The 24436-nt window shown below is 36.9% G+C and overlaps 2 protein-coding genes across 7 annotated transcripts in view; one reads left to right on the forward strand and one right to left on the reverse strand.

Moving 5' to 3' along the window:
• The window catches only part of ANGPTL1 (angiopoietin like 1), a 23874-nt gene extending 16833 nt beyond the window's left edge, over positions 1 to 7041 (reverse strand). Inside the window, exons 1-4 of one of the 4 annotated variants that reach the window (XM_060197739.1) lie at positions 6679 to 7041; positions 4885 to 4930; positions 2468 to 2521; positions 669 to 1514 (exon numbers count right to left, since the gene is read on the reverse strand). In XM_060197739.1, coding sequence (XP_060053722.1) covers positions 669 to 1491 — 823 coding nt within the window. In that variant the 5' untranslated portion in view covers positions 1492 to 1514; positions 2468 to 2521; positions 4885 to 4930; positions 6679 to 7041. The remainder of the gene's footprint in view (positions 1 to 668; positions 1515 to 2467; positions 2522 to 4884; positions 4931 to 6678) is intronic. The other 3 variants (XM_060197740.1, XM_060197737.1, XM_007536006.3) reach the window with 3 other exon arrangements.
• RALGPS2 (Ral GEF with PH domain and SH3 binding motif 2) overlaps positions 1 to 24436 on the forward strand; it is a 144951-nt gene that overhangs the window by 96173 nt on the left and 24342 nt on the right. For 2 of the 3 annotated variants that reach the window (XM_060197741.1, XM_060197742.1), the window contains exons 9-15: positions 12444 to 12581; positions 13590 to 13680; positions 15297 to 15364; positions 17181 to 17316; positions 18277 to 18428; positions 20829 to 20883; positions 23732 to 23809. In XM_060197741.1, the coding sequence (XP_060053724.1) occupies positions 12444 to 12581; positions 13590 to 13680; positions 15297 to 15364; positions 17181 to 17316; positions 18277 to 18428; positions 20829 to 20883; positions 23732 to 23809 (718 nt within the window). The remainder of the gene's footprint in view (positions 1 to 12443; positions 12582 to 13589; positions 13681 to 15296; positions 15365 to 17180; positions 17317 to 18276; positions 18429 to 20828; positions 20884 to 23731; positions 23810 to 24436) is intronic. The other variant, XM_060197743.1, reaches the window with a different exon arrangement.

A 24436-nucleotide genomic window follows, 5' to 3' on the forward strand; every position in this document is an offset into this window, starting at 1 on the left:
CAGAGTACACTGTCTTTTTAGACTTCAGAGCTGGGAGATACATTTAATAAAGCAAAAATAGAACTTTTGAGGGGCCAGGCAGTAAGTGCACATGGTTAAGTACACACATTACCATGCACGAGGACCAGGATTTGAGTCCACACTCCCCACCTGCAGGGGGAATGCTTCAGAGTGGCAAAGCAGGTCTGCCGGGGTCTTTCTTTCTCCCTCTCTTCCCTTCTCAATTTCTCTCTCTCCTATCAAATTTTAAAAAATTGAATTTTTGAGGTTCTTACATAATTACATAAGCAAAATGAATACCAAGCATTTCTTACAAGCACTGTTGCATAAACCATAAAACATACTAGCTTTTATGGGATAATCTCACTGTCAGCAGAAGTTGAAAAACAAGATCAGATAAGAAAACACAAGTAGAACCTGAACTGGAATTGGCATATCGCACCAAAGTCAGGGACTCTGGGGTGGGTGGGTGGAGTGAATACAGATCCAAGAAGGATGACAGAGGACCTAGTGGGGGTGTTAGTGTTGTGGGGAAAACTGGGAAATGTTATGCATATGCAAACTATTGCATTTACTGTTGAATGTAAGACATCAATTCCCCAATAAAGAAATTAAAAAAAAAAAATACTAGCTTTTACTACCATTCTTAATAGTAAAGAGTAACTCACCTTCATTGATAAAAGTTACTGGTGGTATCTTAAAAGGACTTTTGGTGGGAGCAGTTGCCAGCTCAGGCAGTGGTATTAAGTCTCTGGGGTAACTTGGATCCCTCTGTATCTCATTGCCTCCCAGCAGACCAGGAGTATACTGGTGGGTACTAGGGATGTGTTGTGGCACTACCTGGACTAAAGGAGGAGACATGTGGGGGTCTTGACGGGAGAATAAGCGCAAGCATTGTTCTTCTAACAAAGTGATGGTCACAGACTGGTTATTAACAAGATCAGTCAAGGAGGCATATTTCACCTCCAGTTCTCTGTACCTCGTAGCCATCCGCAACATTTCCGTGGTGACATTGAGTATTTTATTTTCCAGCTGGGAAAGTTCCAGTGAATTGTCCCTCTTACGGATTATCTCATGTAATAACTGCATGTAGAGTTGAGTAACACGTGAGTTCATGTTGCGGCTCTCCTTCCTCAGCAGCTTCACCTCATTCACAATGTTTCCATCCACATCCACCACCAGTTGTAGGACATCAATCTCCCGCTTTTGCCGAGACAACATGTCTTTCAGGTTCTCTAGGTCCATCCTGGTGATCATGTCCTTGACGGTGCCTGCATCCTGTCCTTTGGTGTTGACACAGATCGGCCCTGTAATTTTTTGTTCCGGCACCAGGAATGTGTATGAGCATTTCTTTGCTTCTTCTTTGCCATCTGTGGCACGAGGGTATCTCCTTTGGGGAGATTTTTTAAGTTTGGACTGTTTGCCCCTGCTGGGTCCTATGCTCACAAGTAGGAAGAAGAGCACACCTAGGGTCCAGATAAAAGCCTTCATCTTGAAATGTGGCTAGATGGTGTCTTTTAAAAGACAAACCAATGAAGGGAAAAAGCAAAAAGAGTTGATATTAATCTACTTTTGATGTCAGTAAGCTAAGTATCTAAGGGGGTGGGGGTGGAGTATTTGTTGATGTTTATAAATTGGGTCAGAATCAGCATTATTAGTTTCTTAAAGTCAGTGGTACATGCCTTAATAATTGTTTAAAATTAAGTTTCAAAACCAGCAAATAGCTCACTTAGTAGAGTACGTGTTTTACCATATGTGAGGAACTGGATTTGATAAGCCCCCCCCCCCCACCTTACAGGAGCACCATATAAAGGGAAGCTGCACAAGCAATAAAACAGTGCTGTGGTGTCTCTCCTCCTCCTCTCTCTCTCCCTCTCTCTGCCTTTCACTCTCCAGCTGAAGAAAAATAGAGTTTACTAGGAGTAGTGTAACCTTGCATGCACAAAGCAGACCACCCCCGCCCCCGTAAAGCCTTGGCAGCAAGGGAGAAAATTATATATATATATATATATATATTGGAAAGTGCCTTCAGTACTATCTTCTTCAAAAAACTTTGCACCCATGAACATACTGGAAGCCAAGTGATACTAGAGCCAGGTCCAAATTCAGGGTCCCACCTCTTTAGTCAGTGTTAATAGCAATAGCATATATGCTAAAATTGTGCGTGGAACCATTGGCTTTTGCCATGGCAGATGAGAAATGCTTGTTCTTTGTATTACAATATCTATAAAGACACAAGAGGAAATGGAAGTAAATCCATGAGCTAACACAAGTGTTAGCATAAGGTGTTAGCAAAGCAGGAAAGCTGTCACCCATTAGGTTTAATAGTAAGCCACAAATCAGAGTCCACCTCCCCTTTCTCACAAATTTGATTCCTATCTGCTCTTCCTGAAAGATGGCAGTGGATGCACTAAGAACATTTCTATCTCTTAATAGCAGCATGGCAGTCACAACAGTTGATACTTACTGGGTGCTTTTTAAAGTGCCCAGCACTGTTTTTTTCAGGTGAAGAAATTGGCATCTGGAAGTTAAATACATTACCCAGAGTCACAAACTTTAAAGAGATGGAGTCTGATCTGAACTCAGGCAGAGTTCATGTTTTTAATCAGCCACTACATCATATGGCAATATATCTCCTGTCACCAACACTGTCACAGTTTCTTATGGTCTACATAGTACTTAAGCATGTGCTGAGTGCATTCTTAATACTGTGTGTAAACGCTAATAGGATTCAAATCTTCTACTTGTAACTTTTCTAGATCTGAGATTTTTATCCTGATCATTTTAGAAAGACAGAGGAATTTTCAACTTTCAGTTTTTCACAGCTGTTTCCTTATTCTTAGCTCTGTACATTGATCTTGGTGAAGTAAAATATTTGGATCATTTTTATTAGAATGTTTTCACCCCTTTTATGCCCAAAACTTTCCTTTCCGTGCTTATATATTCTATCAGTTGAAAGTTGATAGTTGTTTGCCTAACTTGTGATTGTACAAATTTGCTGAAGTGAAGATAGTCAGTGGCCTATGATTAATCTTCATCTGTAGTCTTAGATTAATGCATTCCAAAATCACATTCGTAGTTTCCAAAATGGAGTGACTATGGAAATTGAAGAATTGAGGCATGTAAAGTTTTTTCTTTTTTTTTTAATTTTTATTTATTTATTATTGTATTGAGACAGAGACATTGAGAGGGAAAGGGGACATACAGAGGGAAAGAGACAGAGAGACACCTGCAGTCCTGCTTCACCACTCGTGAAGCTTTCCCCCTGCAGGTGGGGACCAGGGGCTTGAACCTGGGTCCTTGTGCACTGTGATGTGAGCACTTAACCAGGTGCGCCACCACCTGGCCCCCTGTAAAGTTTTTTCTTTTTGCTAACATAATCAAGATGGAAGAAGTACGAGTTAAGCGCAGGTGACGCAAAGCGCAGGGACCGGCATAAGGATCCCGGTTCAAACCCCGGCTCCCCACCTGCAGGGGAGTCGCTTCACAGGCGGTGAAGCAGGTCTGCAGATGTCTATCTTTCTCTCCTCCTCTCTGTCTTCCCCTCCTCTCTCCATTTCTCTCTGTCCTATTCAACAACGACGACATCAATAATAACTACAACAATAAAACAACAAGGGCAACAAAAGGGAATAAATAAATAAAAATAAAATAAATATTAAAAAAAAATTAAAAAAAAAAAAGATGGAAGAAGTAAACACAATAATATTTCATAGTTACATCAGAAGTCTTCTGATAGCCAGAAGCACCTTGGATGAGTTCTGGTAGTTTTTTGTTGTTGTTATAATACTTTGCTTTCTTATATCAATAGAAATGTTAGACCTTAAGAGTCATCTGTTTTTTTATTTTGTTTTTCAATGATACATACAATACTAGAATTATAGATGTCCAAAACCAATAATGGATTTCTTGAGTTCATGGAAGTCAGATATAGTTTTGTTTTTTTTTAAAAAAAAAAAAAAAAGGAGGGGGACCAGTAAAGTAGAAGCTATACAGTATTTTCCTACTACATAGTTAAGTTACCTAGTGCTCTCAACATTATTTATTTTCCCTTTTGTTGCCCTTGTTGTTTTATTATTGTAGTTATTGTTGTTGTTATTGATGTTGTCATTGTTGGAGAGGACAGAGAGCTATTGGGGAGGGGATGGGATATAAAGATTGGGTAGCTGGACTTGTGTGGAGTTGTACCCCCCCCCATCCTATGATTTTGTTAATGTCTCCTTTCTTAAATAAATAAATAAATAAATAAATAAATAAATAAAATTTACTGGGAGTCAGTTGGTAGCGTAGCGGGTTAAGCGTAGGTGGCGCAAGGCACAAGGACCGATGCAAGGATCCCAGTTTGAGCCCCCGGTTCCCCACCTGCAAGGGAGTTGCTTCACAGGCGGTTAAGCAAGTCTGCAGGTGTCTGTCATCCCCCTCTGTCTTCCCCATCTCTCTCCATTTCTCTCTGTCCTATCTAACAACGACAACATCAATTATAACAACAGCAATAACTACAATAACTAGGGCAACAAAAGGGAATAAATAAATAAATATTTTTAAAAATAAAATAAAATCTTTATAAATAAATAAAATAAAATTTACTGATGGCCTCCAGGAGCAGTTGATTTATATGCCTATACAGAGCCCTAATGACAACCCTGGAGACAAAATTTTTTTTAAAAAGTGATCTGGGCTCTCTCTCAATTTAAATAATAAGTAAAAGAATCTTTCTATTAATTATCACTGAATATTATTCTAGGTCTTTGAATATAGAGTAAATTCATTGACTTAACCTTCTGATGTGGGATGGTGGTGTGGGTAATTTAGAGAAGGTGAAGTTACAGTCTTATTTTTTCAGACCCCTCCACTCATCATTTAAAACTATAACCTTCTACTTACAAATCTGCCCTCTTTTATTTTCAGGGTATTTTTGATTTCTTGACTTCTAGAATATAAACAAAATGAAATGTCATACAATAAAAGTAAAATAAAGTAAAATTTACTGTTACATTTTTCTGAAAACATTCTTAATGTTTTTTCACGTGTTCAGTTTTAAAAGCGAAAGATCCATAAATCTGTGTTACCTCATAAAACCTTTCTATATATGCTAAAATTTTCCTAGGTCCCAAGAGAATGTTTAAAATTAGTTGCAGTCTACTCAAGTCTGTGTCTTTGCTTGATTGTTTTTATGGAGAAAAAAAAAAAAACCTCTATACTTTGGATAGTTTTATTGCTACTATTTCTCTTCATAGAGCTACATTGCCAACTAGTAGAAGTCAAAGTCAGGACTTGCTTCCTTTCAGATGGTAAACTCATAGGGCCATTTAACTGGCTGTGCCATGTACTGGGGACTATAGTAAGCCATGAACTTAGATTTCTAGAGCATTACAGAAAGAACTTCTAGGTTATAAATTACTTCTGGGGAGGACTTAAGAACAATCTCTTCCTCTGAAAATATTTAATAAAGGGATAAATTGTTGTATATGTGATTTAGTTTCAGAAGCTTACCTAAAACTTCAGTGAAAACTGAGACATAAAAAAAGTCTCACAGCAATGCAGTGCTCACAGCAAACCAAACAAGAGGGCATAGGTCAGACCTAGTAATGCTTGAAACGTTTGTAAAAAATATTTGTGAGAAGTTCCTTTCGATACTTAGATTTGAATCTTTGAGGCAAGGACATGAAAGTAAAATTGAAATCTTAGCTTTAAGAAAAAAAGGATACTTAACAAACTTCTGTCCTTGGTGTTAAGGTTTACTTTAACCTGTAGTTTTATCTTTAGTAATTCTTATGATACAATAACACAAATTACCCGTATAAAATATTTAAGGAAACTTCTTGTGTATGATTACCAAAATTATTTCTATCTGAAAATATTATAAAATTTTGACCTTTTAGTCATGTATTAAATGTATGTTCTGGCTTCTTTTTATTATTAAAGTCAAATGCTTATATGATACTTCAATCACATTTCTTTTTCTCTTAAGTATTATACATTTGTAGATTTTTATGTATTAATAATTTTGCTTTTCCAAGCAATTTTAGTTATAGGTGTTTTCACTTTTATCACCCAAGGTAAATTGCTTGTACATGTAAGTCTGGAAAACTATTTAAAATTTCAAGTCATAGAAAGAAATACCATAGATTTATCTTAAATCTTTATAACATCTCTGCTTAATACTTGGCTATATTATAATTGGGGCATTGCTGCAAGGCCTTTCAGTTATTTTTATGTCGTCTTAGCTATGTTTTGTAGCTATACTGTAGGATACCTAACAGTCTGTAAATCTTCAGCACATTACCATAACTATGTGAAGAGAAATGTCAAATTTATTATTTTCTAGTTCAGAATCCTTTGTTTTTAATGACTGTGCATTAAACCTTATGTATTTAATCTGTTATTTGTTAGAATTTGTGTCTTTGACACACTTGTTCTGATACCCAGTATTATATGTCAATCTATACATATGTACACTAAATCTTACAGCGAAACACAAGTCACATTAATCATCAGAAAGTAATGACTAGTTTTTATATATATAATTGCAAAATGAAACCTTTTCAGATGAAATAAATTAGAGAACATTCTAGAACTTTTTGTTTTAATAGGATATTTTGAAATTTTACTAAGATAAAAATAAATGTTAGCATCCATAGCATGTTGTAAAGAAATAGTAAATGGATATTCAAATACCTTTTTGCATCTGTTGGTAAAGCAGACCCAGGAGTGTGCTGCTATTATTCTTGCTTTTGAAAGTCAGTGCAGAAGTTTGTTCATCTGTGATTCCAATGGCAGCTGCATCTTTTGTTTTGGACCGTTGGATCCAAGCTATAACAAGGAACTTCTTTTTCTTCATACAGTAATAATCAATTGAACTTGACAAGTCATCTATGTAATTTTAAGTAGAGGCATGGAAGTTCTGGTTTGCGGGTTGTTTTGCATCCAGCAGAGAAAGCACTGTGGCTTTCCTCTGTCTGCCACATGGAGACAGGCAGAACCAGCTGCTGCTGACCAGATCCAGGACCCTGAATAGTGACTCCCTCTCTCACTGGGCTCAAGTTCAGCCCACATGTTACGTCACCCCCTAAATTGCTGGAGACTGGAGGGGGCAATCTCCTCCTTAGGATTTCCTCTCTGAGACCTAAAATGGGGTGGGGGTGGTGGGAGCTGCAGGAGGCTGCTGCCTAAAACAAGGGGAGACTGTGCAGGTTGTAGGAAGGACACCATCTGGAAACAGACTATCTTAGTTCAGCGGGCAGTTGTAAAACAAACACTGCAGTCTGCTGGCCAGAGGTCTTTTTTAAGCTCCGTACTAAAAAAGTACTTCTCAGTTGCTCTCAGAAGTAGTTGCAGACTCATGGTTTGAGTTTTGTTACAGAGAACAAGAGTCAGTTTTTGTCTGGAGGCAACCATGTTAATAACATAGTTCTCTATTACCTAGCGGAATTGTTTTTAATTTCTTTTTTATTACTATCAACAGTAAATACAATGGTTTGTACATGCATAACATTTCCCGGTTTTTCACATAACAATACACACCCCACTAGGTCCTCTGCCATCCTGTTCTAGGACCTGAACCTCCCCCCCCACCACCCCAGAGTCTTACTTTAGTGCAGTATACCAACTCCATTCCAAGTTTGCCTAGCAGAATTTTTAAATATCTTACCAAGTTGCCATTTCAGGAATTTTTAAACTTAGAAGAAACTTTGATGTAATAACTGGTTTATTACTGTGTAACTCCTTAAAATAAAACTTTTCACATATAATTTCCAAAAATAAATGGTAATCCATGTCGGAAATTCTTTCATACATATAATATATTTAAATCTGAAATTCTGAATGTTATATAACACCTATTGTACAGAATGACCCTTCTTGTCTGAAGAAGGTCATTCTTATTACTTGATATACATTAAAAGCAAATATAACCCTGTACTGACACACACACACCACACACACACACACACACACACACACACACACACACACACACACCCTTCCCTCCCCCCTCCCTCCCAGCTGTGGGAGGTGGAGGTTAGGTCTATTTCATCCACAACTAGTTTAGATCTATTTCATTCACAACTAGTTCAGCTCTTCTGCTGTGTACTTTGGGTGCTGGGGAGGGAATTAACAGTTATTGAGTACCAGCCATGCTGTTTCTATTAAATCAATCAGTGTTCACTAAAAAATTCAGTGTTGGGCCAGGTGGTGGTGCATCTGGTTGAGCACACATGTTACAAGGAGCCAGGTTCGAGCCCCTGTCCTCACCCACAGGAGGAAAGCTTTCCAAGTGGTGAAACAGAACTATAGGTCGGTCAGGGTCTCTCTCTCTCTTTCTCTCTCTCTCTCTCTCTCTCCCCCTCTTCTTTCCTCTCCCTCTCTCTCCCTCTCTCTCTTCTCTCCCTCTCTCTCTTCCCTCTTGATTTCTGCTGTCTCTACTCCAACAAATAAAGATAATAAAAAAAAATTTAAAGAAATTCAGTGTTAAGGAGAAACAAATTCAGACATTGTAAATCATTTAGCTTAGTTCTTCAGTACAAAGTAACAGAACTGAATTTGAATCTAACTCCAAAACATAAGGCTGTACTTTTTCTAACTAGAACATTTAATTACTGATTGCTGCTTCTGTATAAAGCTTTTGGATTGTACTGTCTGTGCATACCATGTGCTTTCCCTCCCTTACTCTTCTCCTGTCATTGTTCTCTTTCTGATAAGATACACTATCCACTGTTTGTTGAACCAAATCCTTGATTAAAGTCTGAACTTAGTAGTGTTTGTCTCTTTCATAGAATTGTTTCTTTAAATTCCTCTGACATAAATCAGAGTATACTGGGCATTATAGACTCAAGGACCTATAAAGACAAATACTACCAATAGGAATGGAGTCAGTAATATAAATAAGTGACTAAATTAGAAGTAAAGTCACAGGATAATAAGGGCTCTAACAAACTGAATTCCTTATGGGTAACATAAAGAGGGTGGCACCCTTCTTGACTATTTATCCCTCCTTGCCAAATTGTCACCTTAAGGAAAAAAAGAAGAAAGATAGAAAGGAAGAAAGGCAGACTGAGGAATCAACCTCATGGTTCTGCAAAAGATTTTCATGCCTGAGGCTCTGGGATCTCTAGTGCCATCTTAGTACCACCACAAGCTAGAGCTGAGCTTTGCTCTGATCTCTCTATGTGTCTGTATCTTTCTCTATTTCTCTCCCTCATTAAAAAGTTTACAGTAGGGAGTAGCGCAGCGGGTTAAGCGCAGGTGTCACAAAGTGAAAGGACCAGCATAAAATCCCAGTTCCAGCCCCCGGCTCCCCACCTGCAGGGGAGTCGCTTCACAGGTGGTGAAGCAGGTCTGCAGGTGTCTCTTTTTCTCCTCTTCTCTGTCTTCCCCTCCTCTCTCCATTTCTCTCTGTCCTATCCAACAACAACGACATCAATAATGACTACAACAATAAAACAGCAAGGGCAACAAAAGGGAATAAATAAATTTTTTTTTTTAAAATGTTTACAAAACAACAAGGGCAAAAAAGGGAATAAATAAAATAAATATAAAAAAAATTTTTTTTAAATGTTTACAGTAGTATTTATGCCCCTTTCCCATATTAGGGAGCTACTCTCTTCCCTGGTCCAGCTTTCTGGTCCTTTTCCCAGCCATGACATCATCTCCCCAGACAATAATTAGGACTCACCTGCATGTAAGATTTCAGGCTCAGGCAAAAAAAAACAACAACAACAAAAAAAAAACACTAGTATAGCTACAGGCCCTTTGAAATATAACTAAAATATGCCTACTAGCTATCTACAAAATGGAGGACCCCTCAACACTTCACCTGTACTATTCCAGGCTTTAGGTCCATAATTGTCCAACAGTTTGTTTGGCTTTGTATATTAACTCTCTTTTCAGCCACCAGGTTCCAGATGCTAGCAGGATGCTGACCAGACTTCCTTGCACAGACAACCCCACCAATGTGCCTTGGAGCTCCACTTCCCCAGATACCCACCCCACTAGGGAAAGAGAGAGACAGAATGGGAGTATAGATCAACCTGTCAATACCCATGTTCAGCGGGGAAGCAATTACAGAAGCCAGACCTTCAACCTTCTGCATCCCACAATGATCTTGAGTCCATACTCCCAGAGGGTTAAAGAGTAGGAAAGCTGTCAGGGGAGGGGTTGGTATACAGAGGTCTGGTGGTGGGAATTGTGCAGAGTTGTACCCCTCTTATCCTATGGTTTTGTCAGTGTTTCCTTTTTATAAATAAAAAAAATTTTTTTTTAAGTAAGTAAGTGGGGAGTCGGGCGGTAGCACAGCGGGTTAAGCGCATGTGGCGCAAAGCGCAGGTACCGGCGTAAGGATCCCGGTTCGAGCTCCCGGCTCCCCACTTGCAGGGGAATCGCTTCACAGGCGGTGAAGCAGGTCTGTAGGTGTCTGTCTTTCTCTCCTCCTCTCTGTCTTCCCCTCCTCTCTCCATTTCTCTCTGTCCTATCTAACAATGACAACATCAATAACAACAATAATAACTACAACAATAAAACAAGGGCAACAAAAGGGAATAAATACTACAACTACAATAAAAAAAAAAAACAAGGGCAACAAAAGGGAAAATAAACATAAAAATTTCTTAAAAAACAAAGAGGAATAAATATTTTTTTAAAAAAAGAAAGTAAATAAAATATTGAAGGAAAGAAAGAAGAGAGAGAAAGAAAGTGGGGGAAGGTCAGTCAGTCATGTTGGCATTATTTTCCTATGTTTTGATTCTAGAAATTTCGGGAGAGATGGCCTGCCAGCTCTGGTGTCTGGTTTGCATTATGTAATTCATCATTTGATCATCCAGTGATGAGTTTGTATTCGCTAACAGCTTAATCTGGGAAAAATAATGAGATGATTGGTGTCTTCTAAGCTTTTTAATTTGAACTTCCCAAATTTAGCAATGAGTAATATCATTAACCAAAATAGAAAATTGAAGTGATTTTAGGTATAAATAATGGTTAATTTGGCATGTTAAATTAAAAATGAGTGCTGAGAACTGAGTTTTGTTGAGATTTAAGAAGTCAACGGCAGTTAAGTGATAGTGGAAGCCACAGAAGTGAAGAAAGTACATGTTGGTACAGAGAAATCGGCAGGGGTGGGGGGTTAATGAACTTTAATTTGTAGTCACATAAACTACTTTTTCTTGTGGTTATTAGTGATTTACTAATGATTTACAAGGTTATAAAGTTACGGGGGGGGGGGGTGTAATTCCACACAACACCCACCATCAAAGTTCTGTATCCCTTCCGTCCCTATGCCCATAACCACCATAGTGTTCATAAAATATTAATGACCATTTGGCTATGTTTTTTGCAAGTCAGACACATTAGCTACTTTAAAAATCCAGTTGTTTGTCTTTAAAACAAGACATTGGTTGCTACTAGAATGAAATTTCTGGGAATAATTTTTTGAGACAATTCTAGTTGAATAAGCTACTTTTCAAAGTCATTAAGATTCAAATTAATAGTAATTAACAACTCAAGACAAGGAGTTATCTAGGACTCAGATGCAATCACTACTCTATGCTAGGTACTGGTAGGACTGGTTAGCTTCTTCAAGCTTTGCCAGGACTTGGAGAATAGGTACTAGTTGTGTAGATGTAAAAACTGAGGTTAAAAGTAAGTAACTTCTATTGAAAGCAGAACCATTTCAAGAGCTCAGCTTCTTTCTCTAGGTCTCAAATGCTAACTCTAGTCTTAAATTTTACCCCCCCCCCAAAAAAAAAAAAATCACATACCAGACTGGATAGATAGCATAGTGGCTATGAAGAAAGCCCATCATGTCTGAGGCACCAAAGATTGTAGGTTCAAACCCAGTACCATCAGATAGCAGAGTTTACAGTACTCTGGCAAAAAAAGAGAGAAGGAAGGGAGGGAGGGAGGGAGAGAGAGAGTGAGAGAGAGGTAGAGGTGTGTGTGTGTGTGTGTGTGTGTGTGTGTGTGTGTGTGTGTGGTGTGTGTGTGTGGTGTGTGTCATCTACAAGTCTATACCCAACTCCACAGAATCTAGGTCTTGGTGTCATGCTTTTAAAAGTCTGCAGTATAGAGAGTCAGTGGTAGCACAGCAGGTTAAGTGCATGTGGCACAAAAATGCAAGGACCAGTGTAAGGATCCCAGTTTGAATCCCCGGCTCCCCACCTGCAGGGGATTCGCTTCACAGGCAGTGAAGCAGGTCTGCAGGTGTCTGTCTTTCTCTCCCCATCTCTGTCTTCCCCTCCTCTCTCCATTTCTCTCTGTCCTATCCAACAATGATGACATAAATAACAACAATAATTACTACAACAATAAAACAACAAGGGCAACAAAAGGAAATAAATAAAATATTTTTTAAAAGTCTGCAGTATAAAAATACAACTATAAACTTATTTTTCCCACTTTGTCATATTCTTTCAAGTTATAAGTTGGAAAACTGTCTTCTCACTTTGTTTCAGGTATCTATTTGTCAGATTTAACTTACATTGACTCAGCATATCCATCAACTGGCAGCATTCTAGAAAATGAGCAAAGATCCAATTTAATGAATAACATCCTTCGAATAATTTCTGATTTACAGCAGTCCTGTGAATATGGTAAGTTTCAGGGGGTGGCCTATAGTCCATAGCATGCTTGGGTCCTGTTGATTCATTTGCACATGTTGAACTCCACCTTCACATAGCAGGAAACAACAATTTCTTATGTCTACCCTAACATGAAGGAAAATAGCATGGTTTTATTTCATTGTGCATTGTTTAGCATCCTTGCTTTTAAGGAATTGAAGGGTGCTTTTTTTTCTTAAGTTTTATTTTTCATTCTGCAGTTTTGTAGTAACTTTGCTGATATAATTTATAAAATTATTTTCCTGGTAGTCAGACGGTAGCACAGCAGGTTAAGTGCATGTGGCACAAAGCGCAAGGACCGGTGTAAGGATCCCGGTTTGAGCCCCCGTCTCCCCACCTGCAGGGGAGTCGCTTCACAGGTGGTGAAGCAGGTCTGCAGGTGTCTGTCTTTCTCTCCCCCTCTCTGTCTTCCCCATCTCTCTCCATTTCTCTCTGTCCTATCCAACAATGAAGACATCAATAACAACAACAGTAAAAAAAAAACAAGGGCAACAAAAGGGAAAATAAATATATTTTAAAAGGTTAAAAAGGGGGGGGGGGCTGGTAATGGTGCACCTGGTTGAGTGCATGCATTACAATGCAAGGACCTGGGTTCAAGTCCCTGGTTCCCACCTGCAGGGGGAAAGCTTCACAAGTGGTGAAACAGGATTGCAGGTGTCTCTGTCTCCCTCTCTATCACCCCCTTCCCTCTTGATTTCTGGCTGTCTCTATCCAATAAATAAAGATAAAAACATTTAAAAATTATTTTCCTGTTACCTTTACCTCTTTTTACCTCTCTGATCTATTATGTTAATAAATAGTCCTTATATTTTTCAGTTAGGAAAGGAATTGAGGTTTTTGGTTATAGTAAAATTCACTATCTTTAAGTCTGATGTTAATAAACAATTTTTATCCATGGTTCCTTAATTTATCCTTAAATATATATTCTTTTAAAACTTGGTTATAATGAATTTCATTGGTTATTTATCTTGTTATGTTTAGATATCCCCATGTTGCCTCATGTCCAGAAATATTTGAACTCTGTTCAGTATATAGAAGAACTACAAAAGTTTGTGGAAGATGATAATTACAAGTAGGTTGGAACGTTAAAAGTGGTTTGTGTAACTTGTTCCTGCCCTCTATCCTTTCACTGCCATGTACTTAGACATCTAAGTCCTATGTCATAGCATTCAAGTGCTCAACCCATTGACTATTCACTGTAGTATATTAAATACTTCTTTGTAACTATTTGATATGTGAGCATATATAAAAATAGTTCATTTGTTTTATTTGAAGTATGTCCTTTTTATCAAGTTATTGAGAATATTTGATAGTTCTCCTTAAAATTTATTCTTTCCCTCTATATTCAAATACTGGAATTTTTATCGAGAAATCTTGTAGTAGAGTGAAATTTAATTAATAACTAGAAAAGTTACTCCCTTTTCAATAGTAATTTTGGCCACATCTTTGAACTTATTTTCAGCTGGTTTTATGGATTGAGAGATTATTGGACCTACATGCCTCAGATAAGAGACATGTTTGTCCAGAATAGCACCGTACATACCTTTTGCTCTGTTTTTAAGGAGAAAACTCCTTAAAAGGAATTTTAAAAAGCACTTTTAAAATAGCTGCTCTTGATTCCTCCTTACTATCTATTAGTGCTGCCCACAGTAGAAGGAATTTTATATTTATTAACCCCATACTCTTTTAACAGCCAGCTTGATGGGGGTTTTTTGTTCTTGTTTTTTTGTTTGTTGTTTTTCAAAGGGTAGGGCAAAAAGTTTGAGGGACTGGGTGGTGGCACACCTGGTTGAGAACACAGGTTACAACATTCCAAGGACCTGAGTTCAAGGCCCTAGCCTCCACCTGTAGGGGGGAAGCTTCACAAGTGGTAAAACAGTGCTGCAGCTGTCTGTCTCTCTCCCTCTGAATTTCCCCCCACCTCTCTCAATTTCTGACTCTAGGCAAAATAAATAAATTTTTTAAAATTTATTTTTAAAAAGAAGACACAGTGGCACACCTAATTAAGTGCACATAGTAGGAAACACAAGGATCCAGGTTCAAGCCCCCGTCTCCTCATGCAGGGGGTCAGCTTCACAAGTAGAGAAGCAGATCTGCAGGTGTCTTATGTTTCTTTCTCCCTCTTTCTCTTCCCCTCCTCTCAGTTTCTCTGTCTTCTTGAATAAAATGGGGAAAATGGCCACCAGGAGCAATGGATTCATAGTTCTAGCACTAAGCCCCAGTGATAACTCTGGAGGCAAAAAAAAAAAAGAGAGAGAGACAAAAAAAAAAATAATTAAAATTATTTTCCTTGAGGCTTCTTACTTTGACCTTTTTATGTTTCTTGCAAAGTTTTTGCTTAGCTTTATTGTGTGATTGTTGGCATCTTACAAGTAACCTCTAGTTAAATCTCTGTTAATCATCAAATATCTTTCAATGTGTCAAATTCTTCACCAGTGTTAGGATAGTTTGGGGAAGATCTTTCTGTTTGTAAATATCAATTTTCATGTTTTTTACTCCCTGATATTTCCTAATCATAAAATTAACTTTGTGTGAAAGTTTAATAAATTAAAGCTTAGTAAAGATAGCTTTTCAAGAGAAATGTATAGCTAAGACTATTTTATTAAAATATTTTTAGTTTTTTGTGAGTAAATACAAGATTTTAATAGTACTTTGTCAAATGTTAATCCTTTCATGTTTCAAATTCAGACTTTCACTGAAGATAGAACCAGGAACAAGTACACCACGTTCTGCTGCTTCCAGGGAAGATTTAGTAGGTTAGTACATTGTTTTCTCTCATTACCAAGTAATAATCAGATACTCTAATAACAAAGTAAATAAAAATACTTAGCACATTTCACACTGCATGCAAACATTTACTTTGGCATAAAAATCTATCAACTTTTTGTTCGTTTGTTTAATTAAAAGTTGTTACTTGCATCCAGGAAGATAGTACAGCATTATCACACCAGAATTGCATGCCTAAAGCCCCAGAAGTTCTAGGTTCAAAATTGCAGTGCCACTAAATGCCAGAGCTGAACAACCTGGTCTTTTTCTCTTTACGTCACTCTCTTAATTGTAGTTTGTCAGTAGTGCACAACGATATATGCCAACTAATCAATAAAAATACAGACAGTGGGGCAGGGGAGACAGCATAATGGTTATGTAAACAGACTCTCATGCCTGAGGCTCCTAAATCCCAGGTTCAATCCCCTGCACCACCATAAGCCAGAGCTGAGCAGTGCTCTGGTGTTTCTCTCTGTCTCTCTCCCTCTGTTTCTCTCTCTCTCTCTCTGCATCTCTCTCAAAAATAAAATAAATAAAAATAAAAAAAATACAGAAAGTAAAAGGTAAGTGTTTATGAACATCTATTTTTATTAAGAATTTTTTTAAGTCTTCATCCTAGACAGTGAGGGTTTATTATACTAAAAACCTCTGTGGTCTGAGTAGAAGACTCTACTAACTTGAAATTATAAAATTTCAGGGAGGGCAGGACATGGTGCACTGGGTTAATCACACATAGTACAAAGCACAAGAACCTGTGCAAGGATCCCAGTTTGAGCCCCTGCTCCTCACCTGCAGGAAGGTCACATCATAAGTGGTGAAGCAGGTCTGCCAGTATCTCTCTGTCTCTCTCTCTCCCTCTCTCCCTCATTCTCCCCTCTCAGTTTCTTTCTGTCCTATCCAATTAAAAAAAAAAGTGTAAAGTGGCACCAAAAGCAGTGGATTCAAAGTGCTGGCAATGAGCCCCAGTGATAACCCTGGAGACCAAACAAAAAAAATTTTTTTTCATTATTAATTTTTTAAACTAGGCCAAAACTGTCTTATAGTATCTTACTGTATTATAATGGAAATGTTATATGTATGCTGCACATAGTCAAAAATAAATATTGAAGAGAAATGTTATATGTATGCTGCACATAGTCAGAAATAAATATTGAAGAGAATTACTGATTAAGAATTCACTGATAAGTACCTGTTTTAAAATTCAAAATACAGACCTTGACACTGAGCTTCATATTATTATATTTGAAGAATGTTTGAGGACCCAACTAGGTGAAGACACCAGCCATGATGATACCTGAGGGAGAGTATTTCAAGCACAGGAAAATATTTTCCTCTAAGTCTCAGAAATTAAGTTTTCTTTTCACACTTAAATTTTTTAGATCTGTGTACTTCTGAGTTCTTTTTGTTTTATTCCCATAGAAAGTTTCCGTAAGCTTTGAGCAGTGTCAAGATAGATTTAAATTCTAATTCAAATGTTTTGCCAATACATGTTCCTTATTTAAGAAATCTGAAACTTGAGTGAAGAAGCAAACTGTAAAATTAAATGAACACAGAACTAGGAAACAGAAGACCTGAGTGGTTAGTTCAGATCTTCACTGTAATTTGAGGTACTGAACCCATCTCTAATTCTACTGTTTCCTCTGAGGTTGGGGAAAATATGATACTATTATGTTTTGGAATTTTGTGCTTTAAGACCAAAACTTTTTTAAAGATTATCTTAAAATTCAAACCATATTTTATATTGAGATTAGAAATACGATAATTTTAAAATCATTTGAGATCTCTCTATCTCTTTCATTCTGCTAGGTCCTGAAGTGAGTGCATCTCCACAAAGTGGAAGAAAAAGCATTGCAGCTGAGGGGTCCTTACTGCCCCAGACTCCACCTTCCCCTCGGAACCTGATTTCTCATGGACACAGAAAGTGCCACAGTCTGGGTTACAAGTCAGTTCCCTTAACTCTTACCTAGCTGTTAAAATCTTTTCTAGTTATTTTATTATCTAGACAGTAAATAGTAGAATTATTGCATGATTTTGTTGGTGTAACAATAGTCTTTTTCTGGTTCAGTAAAATGGGTTGTTTGCCTAAAAAACTTGTTTTTAATTTATTTTTATCTTTATTTATTTGATAGAGACAGCCAGAAGTCAAGAGGGTAGGGGAAGGTAGAGAGGAAGAGAGAGACACCTGCAGCACTGCTTCACCACTTGCAAAGCTTTTCCCCTTCAGGTGAGGACTAGGGGCTCAAACCCAGGTCCTTACACATTGTAACATGTGTGCTCAGCCAGGTGCACTGCCACCTGGCTGACCTAAAAACTCTTATCTCTTCCTTTGTCTTAATTTAGAAATGAACTTTAAAAAAAAAAAACCTTTACACTTGAGGAGATAAGTGATATTACATAATGACATCTTAACTAAAATCAGGAAAGCAATGTACTATTTTCTTTTAAAATGATAGCCTTTATATCAGTATAGCTATTGCTTGTCTCCACCACCATAAATTAATTATTAATCCTTTTTATTCCTAGACATACAGGGAGACTGATGTTTTTGTTTAACTTTGTATAGCTTTGCAAGAGTGTTCTTTCAGAGCAGAACCCCCACTTTATAATCATAAACTATGAAAATTTAACAGCAGTTTTCCAAAAGCAAATGTGAAGCAGTGTAATGAACTAAGACTCAGGATAAAATTTTTCCCTGTGACATAGGTGAATGTGACCTGGTTTACTAAAATATTTTTCCTGAACTATTCATTTGAGACGTTCATGGTAAAGTTTGTGTGTTCATTAGTCTGATAGCTAAGAAGTTCAGAGTAGTAGGTAAATCCTCCCATATCCTACATTTTTATATAGAGTACCTTTCATCTCAATTCATGAAATATAAGAGCATATTTCTCTTTGTTTCCAGTTTCATTCATAAGATGAATACAGCAGAGTTTAAGAGTGCAACATTTCCGAATGCAGGGCCAAGGCATCTCTTAGATGACAGTGTCATGGAGCCCCATGCACCATCTCGAGGCCAAGCTGAAAGCTCTACTCTCTCCAGTGGAATATCAATAGGTGAGAATATTCCTTCAAGAGGGCTGCAATTATGTAAAATTGTTAAAATTCGGACGGCTCTTGCCGGGCGGGTTAGCTTCACGGCGGGTAACAGAGATGCGGAGACAACGGCTGGGCAGGGAAGCTGTATTTCTTTATTCAGGAACAACGATTTATAAACTAAACCAAACTAATCACCAAACAGAACTCTGCTGTCTCTTTGTGGCGGCGCAAGCACTCTCTCTTACTCTCAAACTCAGGAACCCTCTAACTCTGGAACTCTTCAACTCTGGCGGGGTCCCTAGGGGTGGGGCCAAGCGGGCCCGCGAAATTAACTGGACTGATCTAATTCTCTTGGCGGGGGAGAACTAGAACCCAATGTAAAGCATACAACATAAAATAAGTTTTTTAACAAAACTCATCTGGAAAAAAAAGTAACTAGCATTACTACAAATAGAAAAAAATGTAGTAAGAGTGACAGAAGAATGACATCTTAGTAATAGCCTCTGAAATTAACATTAATAATTCATAATGATTTAAATGTTGCTTGTTTTTTACTTCAAAAGCAGAGGCTTTCTTTCAAGGGATGATGGGAGAAAAGGTAGAGAGGTTGAACTGAATGCTACATGCAGTATGGATGTGTAAACAAGAAAGTCGGTGTATTGCACCAAAGTAAAAGACGTGTGGGTGGGGAAGAGAGTTCAGGTCCTGTTACAGGACTTAGTGGGGCTTGTATTATTGTGTGGGAAACTGAGAGATGTTGTGCATGTACAAACTATTGTATTTACTGTCAACTGTAAAACATTAATCCCTCAATAAAGAAAAAAAGAGTCAAGTATGACTCCCAAGTTAAGTATATAGTTGGTGATGCTATGGCCACTCTAGAGAAGACTATAACAGCAGTCACTGGGTAGCACAGTATCCATGAAAGAAGACTGAATTTGGGCAATTGACAATTCTGTTTTGGACATCTTTGACCATGAGTTGTTAGGTAACTGAATGAAGAATCTGGAACTCAATGGGATAAGTAAGGTAAGATGTATGAGTGGAGGATAGGAGTAAGCCTGTTTATTTTTTTAATTAATGAATTTATTTATTTTGGATAGAGGCAGAAATTAAGAGTAGAGGGTAGGGAGAGACAGACAGAAAGAGAGATACCTGCAACACTATTTCACCACTCGTGAAGATTCCCCTATGGAAGTGGGGAGCAGGGGGTTATAACTGGGTCCTTGCACCCTGTAATGTGTGCTCTCAACCAGGTTCACCACCACCCAGCCTCCCTGGAGTAAGTATGTTATACCATGTCAGATTGTGAGACTGATTGTAGTCACTTAGAAAAGAGGGCAAATAAACTAAAGACAAGTGTTGAATGTGTTGATAGCAGAAGAGAAAAAGGAAGGAAATGGCAAAACAAATTAATAATTATAGCAGTGACCTCCATTTTCTAATGTGGGATGTGTCTTCTTATTAAATGAAAAGCCATCTTGCTCAGCTGAGTGAGGCATGTCTATGCTTCATGATTTTGGAAAAGCTAACATTTTCTTTCAATAAATGACACTGACATGCTTGCATTTTACCACATGGTACTAAAAGTCAAACAATAATCTATATGGTTGGAGAGGTATCTTACAGGGTAGAGCACAAACCTTGTCATGTGTATAGCCCAGACTTGGAAGACTGATACCAGAGGAAGCTCTGGTGCTGTGGTGTATCTCCCCTTCTCAATCTAGATGAAAAGGCAGTTCTGAGTGGTAAAATTGTACATGTGTGAGACACTGCCTACACACACATGGCAGTTTTGAGTGCTGAAATTGTACCTTATGAGACCCTGGCTACACGTATACACACACGCACACGCACACACACACAGTGAAATTGTGCATGTGTGAGATCCTGCCCCCTAAAACACACATCTATAAGACCCCAACAACAACAGACTACCTTGGATTTTTCGCCTAAACCACACACACAGAAAACTATTTCAGTGACTAGTGTTTAGTTGTCCAAGAATGATTCCTAACTAGCCATTCTAAATATGTAGAAGTGATGGTACGGCTAGCATTTGTGTTTCATGGAACCCTAGCTGTGAATGTCTTGACAGCAGATAAATAAAGGAACATATTATTCATCTCATTTTGTTTTCTTTAAAATAAATTTTTAGTCAGACTAATCTTATCTGAGGTCTCTAAATTCACTTCCCTTTACTTTTTGCCAGTTAATTTAAAACTTCATATTATAACTAATATTCTGATCAAAGAAAGTTTTACATTGTTGTAGTACCAAGTTTGGTTAGTTGTTCTTTTTATTTTATTTCTTTATTGGGGGATTAATGTTTTACAGTTGACAGTTAATACAATAGTTTGTACATGCATAAAATCTGTAATTCTGATGTATAAAAAATAGAATAATTCTTCGATTTAGGTAGCAGTGATGGTTCCGAATTAAGTGAAGAGACCTCATGGCCTGCTTTTGAAAGGTAAGAAGACTTGTCTACTCAAACTTACTTTTTTAAAAAAAAATTTATCTTTATTTATTTATTGGGTAGAAACAGCCAGAAATTTAGAAGGAAGGGGAAGATAGAGAAGAAAACAGAGAGAGACCTGCAGCACTGCTTTACCACTTGCAAAGATTTCCCCCGCAGGTGGGGACTGGGGTGGGAGTGTGGAGGCCTCAACCCAGGTCCTTGAGCATTGATTACATGTGTGCTCAACCAGGTGTGCCACCACCCAGTCCCTCTGCTCAGACTTTCTAGAGTTTATTTTGTTCCTTAAAGTATAGGATTAAATGAGTATTTTTTTTAGTATAGGATTTTAGTATTTAGTATTTAGTATTTTAGTATAGGATTTTAGTATAGGATTAAATGAGTATTATTTTGTTCCTTAAAGTATAGGATTAAAAGAGTATTTATTACATATGTCTGAGGGATTATTTAAGCTTTGATATTACTGGTGCCAAAACTAGATGTTCATATGTAAGACTGAAATTCAGTCTTATCAAATACATGTTTATTAGATAAGACTGTGTTTGGTCTTTATTACATTAAAGCTATAATTAAGGAATAATATGCAGTTTATTATATGTTCAAAAGTAAAATTCCTCAAATTTTGATTCAAATAATTTTAAGACTTAACTATATGATCAGCTTCAGTCTCTGATACTGTATCAAAGTTGAAATGACTTAGTAAATTTGAATTGCTGTAAACTCAAGCTTCAGAGGTGACAGAATTCAAGAGTTTACACAAGGAATATAGGTTTATAATTAATATTGTCACTACGTGGTGCTCCCATGTAGCCAGGGCCTCTAACCTGTGTATTCGCATGGTAAATTTTGTGCTCTAGCAGATAAGCTATCCCCCAGCCACCTCCCTAGATTGAAATTTAAAGATCAGATGAAAATATTTAGTTACCTTACTCCCAACTAATCACTTTTTAATAGAAAACAATTACACTAAGTATAGACTTGAAATTAAATTATATTTGAATTGGATAATTTAATGGTGTTTAATTGGAAAGTTAGATACTTGTTCCTTTTTTCTGTTTTTTATTTATTATTTTTTGGATAGAGACAGAAATTGAAAGGGAAGGAAAACATAGTGGGGGCAGGAGAGAGAGAAGGGTGTGGGAAGAGAAAAGAGTCCTGCAACACTGCTTCACCACTCATGCAGCTTCCCCACTACAAGTGGAGACTGGGGGCTTGAATCCATGTCCTTGTACTTTATAACCAGGTACACCACTAGTATTTATTCTTGGTGAAATTTCATAAAAGTCTTTTACTGTTAGCTAATTATGATTTTACTCATAAGCCCAGTATTTCACAGTACTTTTGATCCTCTCTATCAGTGTTCCTCAGTTTCATTCTCTTTTGTTTTGGGGGATTCTTGACTTGTTTGAACATATTATAGGTCTTCCCATTTTCATTTTCAATTTGCCTGAAATGAGAAAAACTTGATAGTTGTCTGAATTTGTGCAATTTTCTTCGTTCACACCTTTTAGAAAGAGCATAACACCTCAGACGCAGACTGAACAGTGTCTTATATTAAGATTAAAAATAATTTTTAAGATTTTATTTATTAAAGAGAAACATAGAAGGAGAGAGAAAAGAGCCAGACATCAATCTGGTACGTGTGCTGCCAGGAATTGAATTCAGGACCTCATGCTTGAGAGTCCAATGCCTTACCCACTGCGTCACCTCCCGGACCACTTCAGATTAAAAATATTTATGAACAAAAATGTTGTCAAAGTGATTAAGTTATAAATAAGGAAACAAAATTGTCAGTCTGTTAGATAATCTGTTCTCATCCCAGCAAGTTACTTATGAAAATAGTATCTTAACAGTATTATTCTCACATCTCAAAACACTATTTTTTTATGACAAATGTTTTGCTTTGCAGGCATTTGTAGCTAAAAATATGTACTGTGCTTTTGCCAAGTTTAAGCCAGTGGTTCTTAGAACATTTTGATAGCAAATTAATGCTGCCCAGCAAAACTCAGACATGAAATAATAAAAATAAACAAAAATTTTGATGAAAAGACTATCTGTGGATTGTAAACTTGAAGACAATACTCTGAATGTTAAACATACCATTCTGTATTCTTCCTAGAAAGACATCACATGTTACTGCTTAAATAAACGTTCTTTATTTAAAGTATCATTCATCAACAGTGCTACTCATGGCTTTTCACAGGCAAAGAAATATTAATGTTTCTGTGAATTTATTTTCTCTGTTAAGTAACACATGCCATTATGGAGCAATATTAACTCATACCACTTTATCACTTATTTACGTTATCAGTTGTAGGAATAAAATAGGGCCTATATTTATGGTTCAGTTTTATCCCTTTTATTAGTTTACTTGGTTTAATCTAAAGAGGACAGAGAGAAAAATGAAATGGTTAAGCCACATTAATTTTAAGTGGAAAGGCCATATTTATTTTAGGTGTCTTCATAGGGACACATAATAAAAATGATTCATGCATATAAATCATATTTAAACTGTAATTTAAGAAATGGAAGAAAAAAGAATTTTTCAGTTTTCATACTATTTACTTATAATAGCTCTATAATCATTTCAACAGATTTATAACAGATATTGTATATATAAATGCATGGCATGTACCTATAAGTATTTCTAGAGTTAGCAGAGAAATTTTTTGAGATTTATGCTGCATGCTTATAAAAAAAAAAAAAAAAAGACAACTTCATACTAGCCTCCATAAGATTTAGAAAGTACAAAGACATTACTATGCTGTTCTAGGTTCTGATGATGATAATTATGTGAGTAAAAGTATATGTAATATATACAATTTATAATGGAATCCAACAGGAACAGATTGTACCATTCACTCGGCCCGGTGACAAGAGTGGCACGAAATGGCTATCGAAGCCACATGAAGGCCAGCAGGTACAATTCCCCTGCATTCAGGGGTCACAAAACTCCCCTGTGGTGTTGGTGATTGGCTTCCATGGGTGTGGTTTCACATTTTGTCTGCTCTTTCTCATCTGATTGGTTTAAAAAAAAAATAAACACAATGTCCAGAAAACTTTTCTTTCCTGAGATTTAATCTAGAAATAAATTTCAACTATTCTTTCCAATCCACAGAGCTAATTGTTAAAGCATGTATCTTTATATCACATCGCTAAAATAATTTAAAATTGATTGCTTTTTAATGCAGATTCTAACACTTAGTTTTTGGATGAGTAATACAAAATCCCACTTGTTATTAAAAGGCTACAATCAAAGCATTTACTTTGCTAGTAAGTCTAGTTGATTTGTCTTTTTTTTTCTATTAAACTACAGTTCCTGAATTTAAAAAACTACTTCATTTGACAATATTTATAACTTATATTCATTTTTATTCAGTTCATCTAGTTAAATTGGGCTTCTTTTGGTACTATATTAACTGTAGAAGAAAACAAAGATAACTTATTAGGAGCTAGAGGTTAGTTAATGGTAAAATGAAATTATACCATACAAAAGCAAACTGTAGAACTAAACGTCAGTTTTGTAGTTTCTGAAACTCTTGTATAT

This window comes from Erinaceus europaeus, chromosome 9, assembly GCF_950295315.1.
Source record: "Erinaceus europaeus chromosome 9, mEriEur2.1, whole genome shotgun sequence".
NCBI lineage: Eukaryota > Metazoa > Chordata > Mammalia > Eulipotyphla > Erinaceidae > Erinaceus > Erinaceus europaeus.